This window comes from Carassius carassius, chromosome 7 (genome assembly GCF_963082965.1).
Source record: "Carassius carassius chromosome 7, fCarCar2.1, whole genome shotgun sequence".
Lineage (NCBI taxonomy): Eukaryota > Metazoa > Chordata > Actinopteri > Cypriniformes > Cyprinidae > Carassius > Carassius carassius.
In genome coordinates this window covers 20,505,772-20,528,841 of record NC_081761.1, presented here as the reverse complement: position 1 = coordinate 20,528,841, position 23,070 = coordinate 20,505,772, and the positions used below count along the sequence as shown (strand labels likewise).

Below are 23,070 nucleotides of genomic sequence, written 5' to 3'. Positions count from 1 at the left end.
ATGCTGTTGTACTGAACATCACCATGGTTGCAGGTTATCAAAAAAATTAGATTTTTTTTTATATTCTGTAACTGAGATAATTGTATATCATACTGCTCATCCAGGTAACTGAAACCATCTTCTATCTCAGTTAACAACTTTAGTGACAATAACCTCAGAGGAAGTATGAATATCAATTGTTGATACAGAACTATAAGATTAGAGAACCTCTGAATTTCAACCCCTGAATTTCAACTGAACCTTAGATCTTCTTCAATCAATACACCAAAACACCAGGGCTGTGTTTCCCCAAAGTGCTGTTATCATTATTATTATCATCATTATATCAGAGAGCATTGTTGTCAATGGTTGTCAATGGTTTCTACAATCTACTTAAGTTTACCATTCTTTTGGAAAAGGCAGCTCAGAACAGCATCACCAGTCATTTGTTCTATTTAGTCCACTACTGATGTTGCAGTCCTTTGGTTTCATCATCTATATACTCTACCTCTTCATTGAAAGATATTTTTTTCTTTCTCTCTGTTAGGTACGTCTTGTTGCTCTCCATTCTGTTCTTCATCCCAGGTGTGGTGATGATAATTGCCTACGGTCTCATATCCAGAGAACTTTACAGAGGGATTCAGTTTGAACTGGAGCAGAAGAAAGACTCTAGTGGTAGGAACCATTTTTTAAAGCCCTTACACCACAATATCAGTTAGCCCTCAAAGCATGCCTGTTTACTTTGATAAACTGGACTAAACTGGATTAGTATCTGGAAAACTTCTAAAAGATTGCACTAATTCTGAATAGTTTATTTTTTTTAAAACTTTTTGGAAACTTTTTTTTTTGGCATTATGTAAGTGTTGCAAGTGAGGCGTTTTTTGTTTTGTTTTTGTGCCCAATCTTAAATGCTCAACACTCTTTTCCCTTCTCTCTCCATTTGTGAGAGAGGCTGCTTGACCCATGTTTCCTATGGCAAGGACTGAATGCACTAAGGTCAAGCTGGGTACCTCCATGGGCATTAAGGCTGTTTGTGCACCGATGTGCTTGATGTAAGTTCTCTAAAGCCCCTTTCACACTGCCATTCTGGCAAATACACGGGTAAAGTGTTCCGGGAACAATTCCCGGGTCGCTAGATTTTGCACTTTAACACTGCCAGTGATTTCCCGGGATATGTGCGTGCTTTCAGATCCCGTAACGACACGTGACATCAGGGTGTGTCGTGTAATATACGAGTTGAAAACGTTAGGCACGTTATACTTTCACTGAAGCTAGCGAACGATCTCGGCGTCAGCGCGGAAAGTGAGGAACCGGTAAAAGAGTCGAGCGATAACGCACGTCATCACTTCGACACGGCATTAAATCTGGCTTTTGTTCACATAGCGCTCGTCCCGGGTTGAACCCGCCAATGTTACTAGGTCCCCGACCCGGGTTCAATGCCGGAATCAATCCCGGGACGTGGTTGCTTTCACACAGAAGGCGACCTGGCAATGTTCCGGCAATATGCCGGGTCCGACATGCAGTGTGAAAGGGGCTTAAGGGACAAGCTTTAGACAACTTCAGTGATGTGGAAAGAGGTACTTCTGATGACATATAAGTTAAAGACATCCACAGGTACCATTTATTAGAAGTATTCTTTAAAAAAGTACTATTTGTACCTGCCTTGTACCATTGCTGTGATCAAATAAATGAGACTGGAAAAAGACAAAGAGAGTAAATAGTGAAGTTACTGTTTTGGTGAAATGAGAGTAGGGAGCGCAGAAGGTCTTACATATTTAAAGGGGTCATATGATGCGATTTCTTTAGTGTTACAAGCTCTTGGTGAATGAAGAAGATCTGTAAAGTTGCAAAGACTAAAGTCTCAAACCCAAAGAGATATTCTTTATCAAAGTTAAGACTCTGCCACGCCCCCCCCTAAAATGGTTCATTCAAACATGTCCCCACATGTCTATGTCACTATGTGGAAATATTTGCATAATGCCACCCAAATGTTCACGCAAAGAAAGAAGGCGTGGTTTCAGTAACCGCAGTTAGTGTTGAAGCAGCCATGTCAGGGAGATGCTGTGTGTATCTAGGTGAAAGTGAAAACACTTTATTTGGCCTTCTGAAAGTAGATGCATTTTTAGAAATCTGTAAAATTACTTACAACAGAACAGCAACGCATTTTAAGGACGACCGTTTCGTGAACCTAGGAGAGGAGGTAATTCTGACTCTGCTACGACAATCTGGCATTTCTGAATCAGCTACTGTAAGTATGTTTTGTTATTAGTTTTAGTATTTGCTATTGACTGTTGTGTGTGTGTGTGCACGTGCGCACGTGTGAATGAGAGAGACAGGGTCACACAGTGGAGTCAGCTGTCTTAATGTCAGTGGCTTGTGTACTGCAAACACATACGAGCTTCATCAATGTGTCTGTCATGCCACTATGTTCCCCTTTCAAGCTTGAACTGATGGGAAAACTAAGGACATTATTAACTGTCTTTACATTTATTTTGACCCCTCCTTGAACTGCCACCTTAATGTGGTGGAGGGGTTTGAGTACCCGAATGACCCTAGGAGCTATGTTGTCTGGGGCTATATGCCCCTGGTAGGGTCTCCCAAGGCAAACAGGTCCTAGGCGACGGGTCAGACTAAGAGCGGTTCAGAACCCCCTTATGAGAAGACAAAATCAAAGGACCGTGACGTCGCCCGGTATGGCGCAGCCGGGGCCCCACCCTGGAGCCAGGCCCGGGGTTGGGGCTCGTATGCGAGCGCCTGGTGGCCGGGCCTCCCCTCACGGGGTCCGGCCGGGCTCAGCCCGAAGGAGCGACGTGGGGCCGCCTTCCCATGGGCTCACCACCTACAGGAGGGACCGTAAGGGGCCGGTGCTTAGACAATCGGGCGGCAGTCGAAGGCGGGGGCCTCGACAGCCCGATCCCTGGACACGGAAACTAGCTCTAGGGACGTGGAACGTCACCTCACTGGCGGGGAAGGAGCCCGAGATTGTGCGTGAGGTTGAGAGGTTCCGACTAGCGATAGTCGGGCTCACCTCTACGCACAGCTTGGGCTCTGGATCCACACTCCTCGAGAGAGGATGGACTCTTCACCACTCTGGAGTTGCCCATGGTGAGAGGCGGCGGGCTGGTGTGGGTTTGCTTATAGCCCCCCAGCTCAGCTGCCATGTGTTGGAGTTTACCCCGGTGAATGAGAGGGTCGCTTCCCTGCGCCTTCGGGTCGGGGATAGGTCTCTCACTATCGTTTGTGCCTACGGGCCGAATGGCAGTGCAGAGTACCCAGCCTTCTCGGAGTCTCTGGGAGGGGTGCTGGAAAGTGCTCTGACTGGGGACTCCGTCGTTTTACTGGGGGACTTCAACGCCCACGTGGGCAACGAAAGTGACACCTGGAGGGGCGTGATTGGGAGGAACGGCCCCCCTGATCTGAACCCGAGCGGTGTTCAGTTATTGGACTTCTGTGCTAGTTACAGCTTGTCCATAACGAACACCATGTTCAAGCATAAGGGTGTCCATCAGTACACGTGGCACCAGGACACCCTAGGCCGTAGGTTGATGATCGACTTTGTTGTTCGTTTCATCCGACCTCCGGCCGTATGTCTTGGACACTCGGGTGAAGAGAGGGGCGGAGCTGTCAACCGATCACCACCTTGTTGGTGAGTTGGATCCGATGGCGGGGGAGGAAGCTGGACAGACTCGGCAGACCCAAACGTACTGTGAGGGTCTGCTGGGAACGTTTGGCCGAGTCTCCTGTCAGAGAGATCTTCAACTCCCACCTCCGGCAGAGCTTCGACCGGATCCCGAGGGAGGCTGGAGATATTGAGTCCGAGTGGACCATGTTCTCCTGTGGCCGTAAGGTTTCCGGTGCCTGTCGAGGCGGCAATCCCCGAACCCGGTGGTGGACACCGGAAGTAAGGGATGCCGTCAAGCTGAAGAAGGAGTCCTATCGGGCCTGGTTGGCTTGTGGGACTCCTGAGGCAGATGACAGGTACCGGCAGGCCAAGCAGACTACAGCCCGGGTGGTTGTGAAGGCAAAAACTCGGGCCTGGGAGGAGTTCGTTGAGGCCATGGAGAAGGACTATCGGTCGGCCTCGAAGAGATTCTGGCAAACCGTCCGGCGCCTCAGGAGAGGTAAGCAGTGCCCTACCAACGCTGTTTACAGTAGAGGTGGGGAGCTGTTGACCTCAACTGGGGATGTCGTTGGACGGTGGAAGGAATACTCCGAGGATCTCCTCAATCCCGCTGTCACGTCTTCCATTGAAGAAGCAGAGGCTGAGGGCTCAGATGTGGACTCGTCCATCACCCAAGCTGAAGTCACCGAGGTAGTCAAGAAACTCCTCGGTGGCAAGGCACCGGGGGGTGGATGAGATCCGCCCTGAGTACCTCAAGTCTCTGGATGTTGTGGGGCTGTCTTGGCTGACACGCCTGTGCAGCATCGCGTGGCAGTCGGGGACGATGCCTCTGGGATGGCAGACAGGGGTGGTGGTCCCTCTTTTTAAGAAGGGGGACCGAAGGGTGTGTTCCAACTACAGGGGGATCACACTTCTCAGCCTCCCTGGGAAAGTCTATGCCAGGGTACTGGAGAGGAGAATCCGGCCGATAGTAGAACCTCGGATTCAGGAGGAACAGTGTGATTTTCGTCCAGACCGTTGAACACTGGACCAGCTCTATACCCTCTACAGGGTGCTGGAGGGTTCATGGGAGTTTGCCCAACCAGTCCACATGTGCTTTGTGGATTTGGAGAAGGCATTCGACTGTGTCCCTCGCGGCAGCCTGTGGAGGGTGCTCCGGGAGTATGGGGTCCGGGGCCCTTTGCTAAGGGCTATCCGGTCCCTGTACAACCGGAGCAGGAGTATGGAAGTAAAATAATGACTTATGTCTTTGAAACAAAAAAGCATGCTGAATAGCACTATCTGAAAAAATAATGCATTGAATTAACAGTACTTGCATTTTAATGCCTTGTATTTCCAGGGCTTGCATCTTTAGGTCCTGAAATTTAATATAGTTGTTCGTTTAAGCTGTGAATATTTCAATTAAAAATATTTCACACACTTTTTCATAATTAAAAAATCACTAATTCATATTCACGTTCCAGAATTCACTTCCAAAATATTAAATCGGTTAAAAAATACGATGTATAATATTCGACAGGCAAATTTCGGTCCATTTTATTTCACTTTCCAAATTCGCTTCCACAAACTCAGTGGTTAAAATTCGGCAGATAATTCGCCCTTTCACATCCGGGAGCTGCAGGAATAGCAGTAGAGCACAGAGGCATAATCTCCAACTGCTGTCAATTGCTCACCAGCAGGTGGTGCAAGCGGCTTCTGATGAAGACCAAAGCAACAGGTGGATTAAGTAATACAGTTACAAAAACTAATCTGCAGAAATTAAGCAAGCGCTAAGTAGAAGTTTTGATTATCGGGGCATGTGGAAAAGCTGATTGTGCGTATGTTTATTTCAACCTCTTTGCTGTTACCAAGTAAGCAGCATTCAAAGGAGATTATAATGGTGTTTTACCCAACGCTTGAATTACAGAACTAACATTACATCTAAGGAAGACACATATTGCTTTCGGTTGTTTAGTTTCCGTAACTTTGTGTCATGGCTTGTGCGTCGCTGAGCTGTAATACTGGGGATCCCCTCACGTCACACTCCAGGATTCCCCAATGATGAGTAACGCTTCTCAATCAGCTAATACTGCGATATAAGACCTCAGAATACATTTTATTGATGATTATGCAAATTATATAGACAGTAAAGCAGATGTAAAATATGAACGAACGCTCAAGGTTTCACGCGGTTTCCCTCAGAAATCTGTTAAAGAAAAGAAAACACATTACGTGGCTCAGCGCACTAACAGTGACAGCGATTAAAAGACAAAACTCACATCTTACTGATGATGCAAACTATATACAGACTGATGAGGATATGAACGCAAGTTACGGAACAAGAAAAAGTGCATGTTATATATATAAAATAATTTATTTAATTTATTTAAAAAATAATTAATGAATGAATAAGGGGCCATTCACGTATCACGCCTAATAATGCATGGAAAAGGCTATGCGTGCCGCTTTCTCCTTTTTTCCAAAGCGCTCGGGCAGAAGCTCTCCTGAGGCTAAGCAACAATGACCTGCTCTCTCCATGAAGACGCGGAAATTTCAGCAAAGGATAAATGGGTTTGCAGCACAAAAGAAAAAAAATCGCTTTCAGTAGCTATGCTACTAAATTTATTTCAAAATAGCAATCCATATACAGCTATGATCAGCAGTTCCTTCATCTTGGCTGAGCTTTCAACGTTTACGGGAAAGGATGAAGCTGAATGTTTAGTTCTTGTCACATGACCCGTGGTGCGCTTGCGCCATTCTGAAAGATGAGATGTTTTTAACTCGATGCAGTGCGGATGCGCCTGGAAAAAAATAAACACGGCTAACTTGGAGAATGCAGTGAAAACTCCTTTTTTTGAACATTATCAGAACATTTTCCTTGATGCCAGTGGTGCGGATGCAGCCGCCACGATGAAGAAGATGCAATGCCCACTCGTTGGAAAAGGCTGAGCCAGTTCTTCAGCGATGATTACAGAGAGTCCAGCTGAGACGAGTGGGAACAGTTCTTGCTGGAGCCATGTATTCCATGTATTCCACCAGATGAGGATCCCATTTAGTGGTGAAACGAAAACACGAAGCGCTTCACAAAACTTATTCGCTTAGCACACCGTTATTTGTGAGTCCCGACAACGTCTGTGCCGTCAGAGCACGTTTTCTCCGCTGCCGGCCTTATTGTTAACAGACTAAGGAGCCGACTTTCCCCCGATCATGTTTTCATGCCCATATTTCTTAACAAGAACATGTAAAACAATAGAAAAAAAAGCAAAAAAGATTTGCTGACAGTTTAAAAGTTAAGTGTACAATATAGCCTAATTGCTGCAGGCTGCTTTACTTTTTTCTTTGTTCACTTATTATTATTATTTTTTCGCTTTTAATTTGTATTTTTATTTGTTTGCACGCATTGTTAAAGGTTTTCAGCTACAAAACACGATGTGTAATGTTCAAGCTTATTGTGTGTATGCTTGTTCAAAATGACGAAAACAAATGTTGCTGAAAAATAACGTCTGACTCATTAAACTTAATTTAAATAAACGAATATTCGAATATTCTTTTTTTTGTGAGCTCAAATTTTTTGAATGCGATATTTGTGGAAAACGCCCATCCCTAGTTAGTCAGTTTTGTATCTAGCAATGTACTACAACTGTTGGAACATGAAAACCCTTTCCAGGGATCTTTAATATGTAAATAATTGTATACTGTAAATATATGAAGGGAGGTATTGGCAAAATCTCACCTGTAGAAAATCACTATGAGAAATACAAGATTAAGAATTTGACTGTGTTATTTAACATTTTAATTAAAACACATTGGACCTTTTAACCCAGTCAGTGGAATTGTCAGACGGTCCCTTGGGTGCGGTAGCACGTCAATAATTTCTTCAGTTTAAATTTTCAGAATATACCTAGATTGTTTTTAACTCATTTTTTTATGTTAATATAAATTGGTTGCATATTGTTAAAACTAATTATGGTATTGATATCTTTGTGTAACTGTCGACTTTATAGATCAGCGGTAATGGAAATCAATTATAAAGAAAATGCAGCGCATCGGATTCTTTTTGACCCAATTTGCTTGCCTGTATATAGTTTGCATAATCATCAATTAAATCTATTCTGAGATCTGAGGTCTTATATCACAGTATTATTTGACTGAGAAGCATTACTCATCATTGGGGAATCCTGGAGTGTGACGTGAGGGGATCCCCAGTATTACAGCTCAGCGACGCAAAAGCCATGACACAAAGTTACGGAAACTAAACAACCGAAAGCAATATGTGTCTTCCTTAGATGTAATGTTAGTTCTGTAATTCAGCGTTGGGTAAAACACCATTATAATCTCCTTTGAATGCTGCTTACTTGGTAACAGTAAAGAGGTTGAAATAAACATACGCACAATCAGCTTTTCCACATGCCCCGATAATCAAAACTTCTACTTAGCGCTTGCTTAATTTCTGCAGATCAGTTTTTGTAACTGTATTACTTAATCCACCTGTTGCTTTGGTCTTCATCAGAAGCCGCTTGCACCACCTGCTGGTGAGCAATTGACAGCAGTTGGAGATTATGCCTCTGTGCTCTACTGCTATTCCTGCAGCTCCCAGATGTGAAAGGGCGAATTATCTGCCGAATTTTAACCACTGAATTTTTGGAAGCGAATTTGGAAAGTAAAATAAAATGGACCGAAATTTGCCTGTTGAATATTATACATCGTATTTTTTAACCGATTTAATATTTTGGAAGTGAATTCTGGAACGTGAATATGAATTATTGATTTTTTAATTATGAAAAGGTGTGTGAAATATTTTCAATTGAAATTTTCACCCGGGAGGAGCTCAGTGTAGAGCCGCTGCTCCTCCACATCGAGAGGGGTCAGCTGAGGTGGCTCGGGCATCTGTTCCGGATGCCTCCTGGACGCCTTCCCGGGAAGGTGTTCCGGGCGCGTCCCAGTGGGAGGAGACCCCGGGGAAGACCTAGGACACGCTGGAGAGACTATGTCTCCCGGCTGGCCTGGGAACGCCTCGGTGTCCCCCCAGAAGAGCTGGAGGAAGTGTCTAGGGATAGGGAAGTCTGGGGTTCTCTGCTTAGACTGCTGCCCCCGCGACCCGGCCCCGGATAAGTGGAAGAAGATGGATGGATGGACATTTATTTTGAAAGATGAAGCTCACTATTATTTAAAGGGGTGTTACATTTCCCACGAGTGCTTGCGGTGTTCGGGCAATCACAATGCACTGGGTCAGCTGGCCAATAACAGCAGACTGCACTTGTCGGAACGAGGGACTTTGTAGAAAATGACACATTTGAGAGAGGTGGGGTATGGAGGACCTACAATAATGTACAGTATTTGAAAAATAATGTGTTTTTTGAACATTAAAGCACACAAAATAATGATCTTTAAAAAAGCATCATATGACCCCTTTAAACAACATACTGGTTATACAGGTTGTTATTTGCATTACTATGCAACTCTCTTATATCAGGTGCTTGCAGAGCGTTACAAAATTCTTTCTATAAAAATGAGCCGACGCATCCTCCTTATGTTGTTGTGCTCTGCCGAACCCACTTTATGCCATCTGCATTAAACTGCGCTGTGTCTTTGGACATTGCATCGAAAAGGATATGATCTCATGCTCTAGTCAAGTCAAGTCAAGTCACCTTTATTTATATAACGCTTTAAACAAAAGACATTGCGTCAAAGCAACTGAACAACATTCATTAGGAAAACAGTGTGTCAATAATGCAAAATCATAGTTAAAGGCAGTTCATCATTGAATTCAGTGACGTCACCTCAGTTCAGTTAAATAGTGTCTGTGCATTTATTTGCAATCAAGTCAACGATATCGCTGTAGATGAAGTGACCCCAACTAAGCAAGCCAGAGGCGACAGTGGCAAGGAAGCGATACTCCATTGGTGACAGAATGGAGAAAAAAACCTTGGGAGAAACCAGGCTCAGTTGAGGGGCCAGTTCTCCTCTGACCAGACGAAACCAGTAGTTCAATTCCAGGCTGCAGCAAAGTCAGATTGTGCTGAAGAATCATCTGTTTCCTGTGGTCTTGTTCTGGTGGTCCTCTGAGACAAGGTCAGGGGATCTGTATCTGGGGCTCTAGTTGTCCTGGTCTCCGCTGTCTTTCAGGGCAGTAGAGGTCCTTTCTAGGTGCTGATCCACCATCTGGTCTGGATACGTACTGGATCCGGGTGACTGCAGTGACCCTCTGATCTGGATACAGACTGGATCTGGTGGCTACGGTAACCTCGGAATAAGAGAGAAACAGACAAATATTAGCGTAGATGCCATTCTTCTAATGATGTAGCAAGTACATCGGGTGTTATGTGAAGTGTTCCCGGTTCCGGTTTACCTAATTAATGCAGCCTAAAAATCGTTTAACAGATTTGGATATTAAAAGCATATTAGTATGTTATGTGTAAGCCAGGTTAAAGAGATGGGTCTTTAATCTAGATTTAAACTGCAAGAGTGTGTCTGCCTCCCGAACAATGTTAGGTAGGTTATTCCAGAGTTTAGGCACCAAATAGGAAAAGGATCTGCCACCCGCAGTTGATTTTGATATTCTAGGTATTATCAAATTGCCTGAGTTTTGAGAACGTAGCGGACGTAGAGGATTATAATGTAAAAGGAGCTCATTCAAATACTGAGGTGCTAAACCATTCAGGGCTTTATAAGTAATAAGCAATATTTTAAAATCTATACGATGTTTGATAGGGAGCCAGTGCAGTGTTGACAGGACCGGGCTAATATGGTCATACTTCCTGGTTCTAGTAAGAACTCTTGCTGCTGCATTTTGGACTAGCTGTAGTTTGTTTACTAAGCGTGCAGAACAACCACCCAATAAAGCATTACAATAATCTAACCTTGAGGTCATAAATGCATGGATTAATATGTCTGCATTTGACATTGAGAACATAGGCTGTAATTTAGATATATTTTTGAGATGGAAAAATGCAGTTTTACAAATGCTAGAAACGTGGCTTTCTAAGGAAAGATCAAAATAGCACACCTAGGTTCCTAACTGATGATGTCAATGTCAATGTCACCTTTATTTATATAGCACTTTAAACAAAATACATTGCGTCAAAGCAACTGAACAACATTCATTAGGAAAACAGTGTCAATAATGCAAAAATGATAGTTAAAGGCAGGTCATCATTGGATTCAGTTATGTCATCTCTGTTCAGTTAAATAGTGTCTGTGCATTTATTTGCAATCAAGTCAACGATATCGCTGTAGATGAAGTGTCCCCAACTAAGCAAGCCAGAGGCGACAGCGGCAAGGAACCGAAACTCCATCGGTGACAGAATGGAGAAAAAAACCTTGGGAGAAACCAGGCTCAGTTGGGGGGCCAGATCTCCTCTGACCAGACGAAACCAGTAGTTCAATTCCAGGCTGCAGCAAAGTCAGATTGTGCAGAAGAATCATCTGTTTCCTGTGGTCTTGTCCTGGTGCTCCTCTGAGACAAGGTCTTTACAGGGGATCTGTATCTGGGGCTCTAGTTGTCCTGGTCTCCGCTGTAAGATGAAGAATTGACAGAGCAGCCATCAAGTCTTAGACAGTGTTCTAGGTTATTACAAGCAGAGTTTTTAGGTCCTATAATTAACACCTGTTTTTTTCAGAATTTAGCAGTAAGAAATTACTCGTCATCCAGTTTTTTATATCGACTATGCATTCCATTAGTTTTTCAAATTGGTGTGTTTCACCGGGCCGTGAAGAAATATAGAGCTGAGTATCATCAGCATAACAGTGAAAGCTAACACCATGTTTCCTGATGATATCTCCCAAGGGTAACATATAAAGCGTGAAGAGTAGCGGCCCTAGTACTGAGCCTTGAGGTACTCCATACTGCACTTGTGATTGATATGATACATCTTCATTCACTGCTACGAACTGATGGTGGTCATATTAGTATGATTTAAACCATGCTAATGCACTTCCATTAATGCCAACAATGTGTTCAAGTCTATGCAAAAGAATGCTGTGGTCAATTGTGTCAAACACAGCACTAAGATCCAATAAAATTAATAGAGAAATACACCCACGATCAGATGATAAGAGTAGATCATTTGTAACTCTAAGGAGAGCAGTCTCAGTACTATGATACGGTCTAAATCCTGACTGGAAATCCTCACATATACCATTTTTCTCTAAGAAGGAATATAATTGTGAGGATACCACCTTTTCTAGTATCTTGGACAGAAAAGGGAGATTCGAGATTGGTCTATAATTAACTAGTTCTTTGGGGTCAAGTTGTGGTTTTTTGATGAGAGGCTTAATAACAGCCAGTTTGAAGGATTTGGGGACATATCCTAATGACAATGAGGAATTAATAATAGTCAGAAGAGGATCTATGACTTCTGGAAGCACCTCTTTTAGGAGCTTAGATGGTATAGGGTCTAACATACATGTTGTTGGTTTAGATGATTTAACAAGTTTATACAATTCTTCCTCTCCTATAGTAGAGAATGAGTGGAACTGTTCCTCAGGGGGTCTATAGTGCACTGTCTGATGCAATACTGTAGCTGACGGCTGAATGGTTGCAATTTTATCTCTAATAGTATCGATTTTAGAAGTAAAGTAGTTCATAAAGTCATTACTGCTGTGGTGTTGGGAAATGTCAACACTTGTTGAGGCTTTATTTTTATTAATTTAGCCATTGTATTGAATAAATACCTGGGGTTATGCTTGTTTTCTTCTAAAAGAGAAGAAAAGTAATCGGATCTAGCAGTTTTTAATGCTTTTCTGTAGGATAGGTTACTTTCCCGCCAAGCAATACGAAATATCTCTAGTTTTGTTTTCCTCCAGCTGCGCTCCATTTTTCGGGCTGCTCTCTTTAGGGTGCGAGTATGCTCATTATACCATGGTGTCAAACTGTTTTCTTTAACCTACCTTAAGCGTAGAGGAGCAACTGTATTTAAAGTGCTAGAAAAGAGAGATTTCATGGTTTCTGTTACATCATCAAGTTGTTCTGAGGTTTTGGATATGCTAGGAATTTGGATACATCAGGAAGATAACTTAAAAAGCAGTCTTTTGTGGTAGAAGTGATGGTTCTTCCATACTTGTAACAAGAAGTAGAATTTACAATTTTGGCTATATGAAGTTTGCACAAAACTAAATAATGATCTGAGATATCATCACTTAGCTGCATAATTTCAACACTATCAACATCAATTCCATGTGACAGTATTAAATCTAGAGTATGATTTCGACAATGAGTAGGTCCTGAAACGTGTTGTCTAACCCCAATAGAGTTCAGAATGTCTATAAATGCTGATCCCAATGCATCTTTTTCATTATCAACATGGATATTAAAATCACCAACTATTAAAACTTTATCTGCAGCCAGAACTAACTCGGATGTAAAATCACCAAACTCTTTAATAAAGTCTGTATGGTGCCCTGGTGGCCTGTATACAGTAGCCAGTACAAACGTAACAGGGGATTTATCATTAACATTTGTTTCTCTGGATAATGTTATATGAAGCACCATTACTTCAAACGAGTTATACTTGAAGCCTGCCCTCTGAGAAATCATGAAAACGTTGTTATAAATTGAAGCAACACCTCCCCCTTTGCCTTTTAGAAGTGGCTCATGTTTATAACAGTAATCTTGGGGGGTGGACTCATTTAAAAGAATGTTATCATCAGGTTTTAGCCAGGTTTCTGTCAAACAGAGCACATCCATATTATGATCAGTGATCATATTATTTACAAAAAGTGTTTTCGTAGAAAGGGATCTGATATTCAATTAGCCAAGCTTTATCATTTGTTTATCCATATTGCATCTGTTTTTTATTTGTTGAACCTGAATTAAATTGTTAATCTTAACTTGGTTAAGATTAAGATACTTGGTTAAGTTACTTGGTTTGGACCGGAGTTCGGGGAACAGACACAGTCTCTATAGTGTGATATCTAGGTGAAAGAGTCTCTATGTGCTGAGAATTAGCTGACTTCTGTGACGTGAGGAAGCTAGCAGACGGTCGGTTTAGCCAGTCTGTCTGCTTCCTGACCTGGGCCCCAGTTAGTCAAGTATAAACACTAAGACTATTTGCCATATTTCTAGAGAGAAGAGTGGCGCCACCCCAGGAGGGATGAAGACCATCTCTTTTCAACAGGTCAGGTCTGCCCCAAAAGCTCGTCCAATTGTCTATGAAACCTATGTTATTCTGTGGGCACCACTTAGACATCTAGCCATTGAGTGATGACAATCTGCTCTGTATCTCGTCACCACGGTAAGCAGGGAGGGGACCAGAGCATATTACAGTGTCTGACAATGCGCTTGCAAGTTCACACACCTCTTTTATGTTATTTTTAGTGATCTCCGACTGGCGAAGTCGAACATCATTAGTGCCGGCATGAATAACAATCTTACTGTATTTACGTTTAGCATTAGCCAGCACTTTTAAATTTGCCAAGATGTCAGGCGCTCTGGCTCCCGGTAAACAATTGACTATGGTGGCTGGTGTCTCTATATTCACGTTCCGTACAGTAGAATCACCAATAACTAGAGCACTTTCATCAGGTTTCTCAGTGGGTGCATCACTGAGTGGGGAGAACCTGTTTAATGTTTTGATCGGAACAGAAGAGCGGTGTTTTGAACCACGACTATGCTCGGGGGAGAGGAGAAAAGAAAACAGCGATAGGTTCAAATGAAATTGCTAATGACAAGCTTTGTCAGAAGTTTGTATATTTTATTTATCTACGCAACATTATTAAAACAACATACCAGTATATACAAAAATCTGTATGTTTAATATATGTTTTTTGGGTCACACTTTGTGTTAAGTTTCTCACTAATTTTCACTATAAAAAACACTTACTATGACTTTTGCCTTAACCTACTAATTTGCTACTTATTAATAGTAAGGTAGTTGTTAAGTTTAGTTATTGGGTAGGACAAGGGATGTAGAATACTGTCATGCAGAATATGTGCTTTATAAGTACTAATAAACAGCCAATATGTTATGTTAATATGCAACGGTAAGAACTGGTCCCTATACTAGTGTTACCATTTTTTTGTAATAAATATACATGACATATACTTGTATGTCCAAAAATGTATTATGTATACATAAACATGCATGTATAGCTTAGATACACTCACCAACCACTTTATCACAGGACCTCCTTTGCCTACAAAACTGCCTTAATTTTTCATGGCAAAGATTCAACTGTGTGCTGAAAAACATTCCTCAGAGATTTTGGTCATGTACTGTAGTTGCTGCAGATTTGTCAGTTGCACATCCAAGTTGTGACATTCCCAATCCACCCTATCGCAAAGGTGCTCAACTGGATTGAGATCTGGTGACTGTGGAGGCAAATTTTGTATAGCGAACTCAATGTCATTTTCAAGAAACCAGTTTGAGATTATTTGAGCTTTGTGACATGGCATATTATTCTGCTGTAAGTAGTGATAAAATGATGGGTACACTGTGGTCATAAAGGGAAGGACATGGCCAGCAACAATACTCAGGTAGGCTGTGGCATTTAAACAATGCTCAGATAGTACTGACTTGCCTGAACTGTTGATACAAAACAAGGATGGATCCATTCTTTCATATTGTTTACACCACATTCTGAGCCTATACCATCCAAATGTTGTAGCAGAAATCGAGACGCATCAGACCAGGCAACATGCATCCAGTCTTGTATTGTCCAATTTTAGTTAGACTTTGGGAATTGTAACTTCGGGTTCTTAGCCAGCAGGTGTGACACCCTGTGTAGTCTTCTGTTTCTGTAGCCCATCTGCTTCGATGTGTTGTGTGTTTAGAGATGCTCTTCTGCATACCTTAGTTGTAATGAGTTACCATTGCCTCAGTTCAATGAAGTCTGGCTATGACCTCTTGCCCAGAGAACTGCCGCTCACTGTATATTTTCTTTCTTTTGGACATTTCTCTGTAAAACCTAAAGATGGTTGTGTGTGAAGATTTTAGTAGATCAGCAGTTTCTGATATACTCAGTCCAGCCCACCTGGCACCAACAGCCATGCCAGAGTCAAAGTCATTTAAAACACCTTTCTCTTTGAGTCCTCTGCACAATCTGACTTTGTTGCAGCCTAGCATTAAACTGCTGGTTTCGTCTTGCCAGAGGAGAATGGCACACTATTTTGACACTATTTCCCTGTTTAATACTATAAATTTGCTTTGGCACAATATTTATTGTAAAAAGCACTATATAAATAACGGTGACTAGACTTGACTTGACTCTTCCTGATGTTTGGTTTGAACTTCATCAGATCTACGTGTGAAATGCATTGCTGCCAAATGATTGGCTGATTAGATGTTTTACATAAATAAGCAGTTGATCAGGTGTACCTACATGTATATATGGCAATATATGAAATCATTTTTTATTTCTTATAGGTTTCATATATGTTTTTATTGCAACTAAACAGACATAACACAAATATGATTTTGCAACAAACAGGACCAATTGGCAGTACACCTTCATCTCTTAACTTCATTTATGTACAGGTGTAAAGAATGGGTTGAATGGTGCACTGTCTTCTGGCCATGATGAGAGTGATGGATGTTATATCCAAGTCCCAAAGAAGCCCCCCGCTATGGAACTTTCTGCTGTGACCACCTCTGGCACCGTCAAGGCAGACCGTCCACGGAGCAACACCTCAGAGGCAAAGCTCATTGCCAAAAAACGAGTGATCCGAATGCTGATCATTATAGTAGCTATGTTCTTCGTATGCTGGATGCCTCTATACTCTGCCAACACCTGGAAGGCTTTTGACCAAAAGTCAGCACAGCGCGCACTTTCTGGAGCTCCCATCTCCTTCATTCAGCTTCTATCCTATACCTCAGCCTGTGTCAACCCCATCATCTACTGCTTCATGAACACCCGCTTCCGGAAGGCACTCTTGGCCACATTTGGGTGTTGCAGGCTCCCATGCCACACACAGAGGAAGAGGAGGGAAGGTGATGACGAGATCACTGGAGTCACAGGGGCGTCCATATCAAAGTTCAGTTATACCACCGTTAGCACGGTAGGACCGTGTTAGCATTAACATTGCAGGAGTCTACAGTTTGATCCATGAGCTGTGTGCTTGTGTCATGTACTAAGTTCAGATCACCAGATGTGTTCTTCATTTTCATGGTGTCAGTATGCTTTATTCAATGTGTCAGTGTTCATTTATATTTGGAAAAGAATACCTCATTTGTCTGGTCTTACTGCCCAAAGTTGGTGTGTAAGTGGTAAACGGTCTTTCTATAGTTGTGTCTGCAATTTATAGCATTATTGTGATACAATCAAAAGGTGTGGTGCACGGGATATGCAAAGATGTAGCTATATTTTTTATTGTGTAAGACTTTACAAGGATGATCTTATGCATGGGAAATGTTCATAAAAATATTCTTGTATTTTTGATGTTATAGAACCAAATATTGCATGTTGCATGATCAAACACAAGACTAATCTAGTAGATAGCAGCTTTTTCGGCTACAAAATGGTACATTTTCTTGTCTATTTTCGTGTGTTGTGATGTATCGTCTGTTTTTTGTTTTCTGTTTTGTTTTATGATGGAATCTTTGTCTTAATGAGCTTTGCTTAAATGGCACAACTGAGAGTCCTTCTATTGTGTATTCTGATAATAACAATATCAGATGGTTTTGTAGGAGACAATGTTTAATTTGGTCTCCTTCTTTTCTGATGCACATGTACTACAAGTTATCCTACATGAAGATGTATCAGGTGGGCAAGGCAATTCAGTCGTCAACGGAATCAACAGTCTCTTGGAAATCTTCACCCCAGTTGAAGTGATGCCATGGTCAAAACTTCCAAGCTGCATGACAGGTTGGAATTGTAATGCCCTGGCACTGGAGATAATGATTTAAATGGAAAATAATAAACTGTAGAGTGAAGTTTGATGTGATTGCTTTGGAAGCACTAATGTTCTAATACACATTCTCACTAAAACAAACACACACACACACACACACACACACACACACACACACACACACACACAAACATTCAGTCTATCTCACATTGCAATTGCTCTAATCGATTTCTTCCTTATTGCTGAAGCTGATGAGACACCTGGGATATTCGGCTTCTTGCCTTGCCCCAACGAACCCTCTCTGAATATATGAAAGGAGAGCTAAGCTCTTGTTTGTGCTGAAAATAATTTATTCAGTGGTTCATGCTAAACATGAAAGCTGGATCTGCACAACGAAACCAAGCGTTTAAAAATTCATCCTCAAAAGGATGGAGCGCACATGAGATGTTTGTGTGCTTATACTTGGTTCATCTTGTTATCCACTGGATTGTTGAAATGCATGAATGCCCATTTTTTATACAAGGACTGGCAGCAGGGTTATTACAGTTAACTACAAACTAAAACAGAAATGAAAACTATAACCCTTAAAAAGATTTTTGTCACTTAAAGGGGTCCTATTATGCTTTTTCTATAATGTTGCTGTTTGAGCATGAAAAAGATCTGCAGTTACAAAATTCAAAGTCCACTTCAAAAGAAGATATTTTATTTAACAAAAATTAAAACTACTTTTCAAAAACTACAGCGAATGACTCATTTGGACTACAATGAATCTTTTCCGGCATTTGTGATATCACAAATATCGACGAATGGGACGAGACCTGGTTGAGATGCACTAGAGAAGGCAACGAGTATTATCACTATGTCAGAGACACGCTAGCTTTTCCAAGGCAGACGAACTTAGAGTGGTTACAATCATCCGGGTTTAAATTGCACTTAAATTGATTTGAATTTGACGCAATAATTACACTGAAGCTCACATGGGCTATGCTAAGGGGCATGACATTACCGATCAGGTGCTGAGTGCTGCCAATCACAACACACACTGGCCCAGTTAACCAATCACAACACATTTCGTATTTCAGACACACTTTATGCTTTACACTTTACTAGAATTATGTAGAAGAGGAGAACTGTACGGTGGCTAAACGCCCCTTTTATTTGAATTATCTGGATTCATCAGCATTAGAATGCAGGTCAGTACCAATTTACCTAAATGTGTTCCTTTATTTACCTACATACATATGAAAATAGCATGAAATTATTAATGAAAGAAGCCATTTCTCTCTCTCTATGTTTCACCTTGCTTCCCACCTCCTCCATGAATTTGGGGGTCAGCATCAGAATTCACAGCTTCATAATTTGTTTATGTGCCCCCCAGGATATACAGTGAACAAATACTTCAGTGCTCACACATGCCTGCCCTTCTTACTGCTTTTATTTCTGTCTGCTTCTCTCTTTATTATCACTCCCTTCTTGCAATTTTTCATTTCATCGATCAGTTTTCCCTCTCTCCATTTCCTCTAAAGGACCACCTGGGTATGTGACAGACCTAGGCTATATCAAACTAGAGTCATGGGGTAAACAGAAATGGTTATTTCTCACTCAGACACACAACCTGTCTGCTAAGCAGTTGCTGTCATTTCTCTTGGTGTCAGTGACATCTGCCAAAAGTGAGAGAACAGTTGAGTTGGTTCTTGCAGGTTTGTTTTGCTTGGGTACATGATAGATGACATAAGTCCGGCCATTCATTTCAAATCACTGCAACAGAGGATATGGAACCTGTTTCCAAGACAACCATTCATATATTCAAAGGGGGTTTGATTCGGACAGAACACAACAAAGTAACAAATAGAAAATTATTGAAATGAAAGCTACCTGAATAAACAAATAACAGAAAAGCAAAGAGTTACATGGAAATAGCTTTAGATAATCAAGCAAATAACAAAGAACTCCATTCAGAAATTCATCTCTTTTCAAGCTGGACGTAAAGTGCAGTGCAATCAAAGTGCCACTTTTGATGTTTGGCTGGTTGGTTAAATAAGACGTCACACTTTCTGACCTTGTTCAGAATTTTCTAACATGCTTCTGCTGTCTTCTGTGGCAGATGTAAACGGACTGATAATTATGCAGCGTGTCAAAGTTTGTCCGCTATAGATTGTTCTTTATGAGTAATTATCCTTGGCTAGTTCCCTTCTGAAATATAGATACAGAAATGTGTGGTGTATTTCTTGGGAGTGCTTTGTGATCTGTATAATTTAAGCAAAACATTGTGAGATTTTGAATTAAATATATGTACTGTACTGTCTTTGGAGTTTATGTTGGAACAGCTTTGTAAATACAATAGTTCTATTCTATACTGAAATTCTATGACAAATCTCTAAATATAAATATCATTATAGGGGAAAAAAAGAAATCAGTAAATTTTTTTGTAATAGATACATGTTTCTAAATAAACCACACTAACAGCCAAATGTACCAAACAGACAACAACGACAAAACAGTACACCCGATATAAAAAGAAAATGGTACTGGTTTTCTGCAGCAGAGAGGATTGTGGGACTTTCAGTTCATTCCATTTGAAACACAATTAAGTGATAAGGAAACAGGTTGTTAAAATGCAGTGTATTGGCTAAAACATCACAATACACCATGGCCACCATAGCCTTAAATGAGGGAGAGAAAATATAAGAGTGTGTGTGTGTATGTGTGTGTGTGTTTGCATGAGTAAAGCACTTTTGCATAACCATTGATTGTAAGGTTAGGCCATTTTTTGTAGCAATTTGTCTTTTTCAGTGGCTATTATCTAAATATAAATGTGATTTATACATTTATCAGTACTCAGTTCAGTGATATTTGTTCTTTGTAAAAGTTATGTGATATTGTCTTTCAGGGTATTTTCCCCCATGTCTGTAAGTTCATTGCTTTTTGTTGATTTATATGACTGTTTTTCCCATTTCTTACGTCTTTGAGAATGACAAATAGCATCAACAGATGAAAGATTCCATTTTTTAAATTATTATTTGTGATTAGCTCTGAAGCAAACTATAATATATAGTGCTGTTTCTCAAAGATTAATACTTTGAAGTAATATTTTCTCACAGTGTTTCACTGTTTCATCTCCAGCTAGTTGCTGTTGTGATGAATGGATTTCAAAGGGCAAGTTTCTTGGCAGAGTTTTAAGTGGGTGTAGTACGTGCTTTGTGTGTTGAATAAAAATTCAGTGTTCTGAAATGTTTGGACTACATGAGGTTTGAACAGAAAACAATTAAGTCAATGTGCCGTGTATATTTAATGACAGAGCCCATTTAGATTAGCTCTTGCCCGTGTCAGAAATGAGTCAGTGATGTGACGCAAATTTTTTTATATATATAGACTAATTAAAAGAAGATTCCCTTGAAATGAAAACCATATTTAGTAGCTTCACACATCTTTCTTATATTATGTCTTAGGGCAGGAATAGGCAACTCCGGTCCTGGAGGGCCACTATCCTGCAGAGTTTAGCTTCAGCCCTCATAAAAACTCACCTACCTGTATCTATCTAGTAATCCCGAAAACACTGATTGCCTTGTTCAGGTGTGTTTAATTAGGGTTGGAGCTAAACTCTGCTGGACAGTGGCCCTCCATGACCGGAGTTGCCTATCCCTGTCCAAGGGGAAAAAAAGAACTATAGTAATACTGATAATTCATTGGTTATTAACATTCAACAGTCTTAATCTCAGCAAGTCTTTCAAAATATCAGAGTTTGACTTTTTTTTTTAATTGTGTAAGTTGTAAAATGACACTAAGGTTGTATTAAGGTTAAAGAAATGTATTATTAAATTTACTTGCTAAATTGTCAAACTTTTATATTCATTCAAGTTATTTAACTTCTCTTAAAAAATTATATAAAATGTTTTAAGATAAAACCAATATGAATACAGAGAGTACATTTCTAAAAAAAGAAAAAGAAAAACAAAGAAAAAAGGAAGAAAGAAAAAAAAGAAAGAAAAGAAAATGTTTTTTTTTTTAAAAAGATTTTTCCTTTTCTTACCTGCTGTAAGTATTGATTTGAATCAATTTGCCTTGCATGCATTTTCTTTCTTGAGACTGTATAGCTTATGACTTCTCTGGACCTTCTCAGAAGACTGTGAAAATCTTGAAAAACCCTGTATCCTGTATGTTCTGTTTAATATGATTATGCCTTCTTGTAGCTAAAGCTGTGAGAAACTCTATCAATGTCGGTTTAAAAGCCTGCTGATCTCATTATGTGTTTGATATATTTATAATACCTGAGGCAGCTTGTTTCACAATGTGTAAATGTCTTTTCTGTGTTCTGGGTTTGTATTTTGTGGCCAAGGCTAAAATAAAGCTTTCTCTGTGCTGCCATGGTAATCTGTCTTCTGTTATCATGTCTTTGAAACTCCCACTTCTTCCTCCTTCATCACAGAATGTTTATTCAGCTACTTAGTTTGCAGGTAATGTCTCACAGAATCTGTTTCTCAGGGAAAGCCAGTGTTGTGACAGCACGGCTACTCAAAAGTGCTTGCATCTTTTTTTGTCTGCACAGCTTTGAGCTACAGGACAAGAGTGTGTGTATGTGCTGTGTGTGTGTTGTGGGTAGACAGGAGAGTACAGAGAGTTTGATGGTGAGATGGTGTCAGTTTAAAATGGCTGAAGACTTTTTTAAATGACACAAAGGAATTGCAACTTTATAGTTATAACAATACTAACAATAATGCATTTTATTTATAGGTCCCTTTGCAGCCTGCAACAATAATTCCCAGTAATTAAATCCAAAGTAAAGTGACATTTTGAAATACAATTAACCTCTTTGGTGACTCCTTTATATCAGTGATCTCAAAACCCAAATCAATTTCTCACTTTCTCTATTCTCAGTAGGGCATAAAGGGCATAATTGTATTGCTTAACATTTAATATTGACTAGATGGATAACATAATATCCATGTATAATGTTCACATAATCCCTCATACTGAGCTGTTCGATTTCATCACACTTGTCACGTATGCCTAATACATAACATTAAATACACTATTTTATAATGAACTGTCACTCAAAAAAGCTTTCTGTACTTTCTATACCTTGATCTCATAAAGTATGGTACCTCTGAGTCTATGAGAATTGGTTACAATCTAATTCCAAAAATTGCCATAGGCAAATATAATATATGCACATATATTGAATTTACATGTATGAAATATACTGTCCTGTGACAACAATTAAAATGGCCTTTTAGGGAACATATGACAATATCTCTCTTTATATGTGACCCTGGCCCACAAAACCAGTCATAATGGTAATTTTTTTGAAATTGAGTTTTATATGAATAAATAAGCTAGCTTTTCATTGATGTATGGTTCGTTAGGATAGGACAATATTTGCCAAAGATACAACTATTTGAATATCTGGAATCTGAGGGTGCAAAAAAATCTAAATATTTAGAAAATTGCCTTAAAAGTTGTCCAAATTAAGTCCTTAGCAATGCATATTACTAATCAAAAATTATGTTTTGATATATTTATGGTAGCAAATTTACCGAATATCTTCATGGAACATGATCAGGGTTTGATATTAACACCCGCCCAATGTGGGTAAAAATCAGCTGAGGCGGGTAATTATTTATATTACATATAATTTATTTATATTTATATTATTTATTTTATTATATCCACCACAGCCATATCACCCTGCAGCCTAAGACTGGTT

General features: G+C 40.5%; 1 protein-coding gene across 1 annotated transcript in view; it reads left to right on the top strand.

Annotated features, from left to right (window-relative positions):
• cckbra (cholecystokinin B receptor a) overlaps nt 1-17,533 on the top strand; it is a 39,702-nt gene extending 22,169 nt beyond the window's left edge. Inside the window, exons 4-6 of the mRNA XM_059554131.1 lie at nt 527-654; nt 16,054-16,574; nt 17,255-17,533. Of these exons, the coding sequence (XP_059410114.1) occupies nt 527-654; nt 16,054-16,574; nt 17,255-17,347 (742 nt within the window). The 3' untranslated portion in view covers nt 17,348-17,533. The remainder of the gene's footprint in view (nt 1-526; nt 655-16,053; nt 16,575-17,254) is intronic.
• Nucleotides 17,534-23,070: the final 5,537 nt, after the last annotated feature.